Source organism: Limulus polyphemus, unplaced genomic scaffold (assembly GCF_000517525.1).
Source record: "Limulus polyphemus unplaced genomic scaffold, Limulus_polyphemus-2.1.2 Scaffold4466, whole genome shotgun sequence".
Taxonomy (NCBI): Eukaryota; Metazoa; Arthropoda; class Merostomata; order Xiphosura; family Limulidae; genus Limulus; species Limulus polyphemus.
The window spans coordinates 89468-90725 of NW_013670076.1; the positions used below are offsets into that span (position 1 = coordinate 89468).

The 1258-nt window shown below is 32.2% G+C and overlaps 1 protein-coding gene across 1 annotated transcript in view; it reads right to left on the minus strand.

Moving 5' to 3' along the window:
• LOC111088801 overlaps window positions 1-1125 on the minus strand; it is a 3049-nt gene extending 1924 nt beyond the window's left edge. Inside the window, exons 1-2 of the mRNA XM_022399820.1 lie at window positions 900-1125; window positions 105-408 (exon numbers count right to left, since the gene is read on the minus strand). Of these exons, the coding sequence (XP_022255528.1) occupies window positions 105-408; window positions 900-1013 (418 nt within the window). The 5' untranslated portion in view covers window positions 1014-1125. The remainder of the gene's footprint in view (window positions 1-104; window positions 409-899) is intronic.
• Window positions 1126-1258: the final 133 nt, after the last annotated feature.

Genomic DNA, 1258 nt, shown 5'->3' on the forward strand with positions numbered 1-1258 from the left:
AGTAAATTATATTATTAACTTAATTTTTAAAAATATTTTATCTTTAACCAAGTAACTTTATAAAAATATAAATGATATAACTAATAATAATGGGAATAAGAAACCTTGTTCTTCGTCCTCCTCCTCTATCAGATCTTCTGAAGTTCGAACAGATATCTTAGAGTTTAGACGTGATGGAGGACGGCGCCAAGAGTGACGCAAATGAATGCTGCCACTTCCATGAGAACGAGTGCTGTCACTGGATTGCATTCGATTATATTTTGGTCTACCGGTAGCAGGGTCTTCTGGGTCTAAAACAGGAGGTAATGGATCATCGTAATCTCCCCAGTCATGGCAAGGCAGAGGACTTGAAGGATCGTGAGACATTTGCCTACTCAACGAAACTAGCCTGGGTCGAGGACGTATCTCCTGCAGAATAAATTTTAAAAAGATATTAATATTATTCATGTATTAGTTTATAATCCTGGTTCAATTGAAACTTGTTTTGTTTTTAGTAACATCAACGAACGCAGACCATTTTCATCATTCAAATTCAAAGTGCATAAATTAAAAAATACTCAAAAAGTGAAAAATAAAAATCTGAAAATGAAGGCAAAAGATAAAAAATTAAAATTAAAAAAAGGAAAGTGTTTTAGTAGAAACAAAAACAAAGAAATAATTATGACAAGAAATATTCAACATCAAAATACTTATTAGTTACATGATGTTCTTTTATATTTTTTGTAATTTTGTGCACTTTTTTTTGTAGAGAATCCTGACCAAAGTTTCATTCACCTATTAATATGACTTAAAACTGTTAAAATTAATCCATTATTATTCAAACTCAAGACTTTCAAAAGTAATCAATTTAAATGACATTAACACGATCATTTTCAAGTTTAACAGTCTTACTGTCTAACCTGTGTGGAAGCTGTTCGGTACAGAGTTTGTTTTGATAAGATACGGACTAGCTTGTGTCTCTCTCTTGCTGTTCCGTCATCTGGATTTTGCCGTGCCTTTTCCTCTTTCTGCATAGCTTTCCTGTAGGTTACAAAAAACTCTCTGTCCGAATTCTCAAGCTCTGCTAAAGTTCCCTGATGTTTTATACGTCCTTTTTCTAACAACAGGATCTACAAAAATTAACAATTCTGTTTTCTATACTTGTATCTATGTACACATTTACAAAACTAGAGCATCAAGATGAAATCTTATTTTTATAACTTCCGGAAAGAACAGATGGTTAGGTGTAGAAAACAAGCAAGTTTGTGTAATAAAAAAC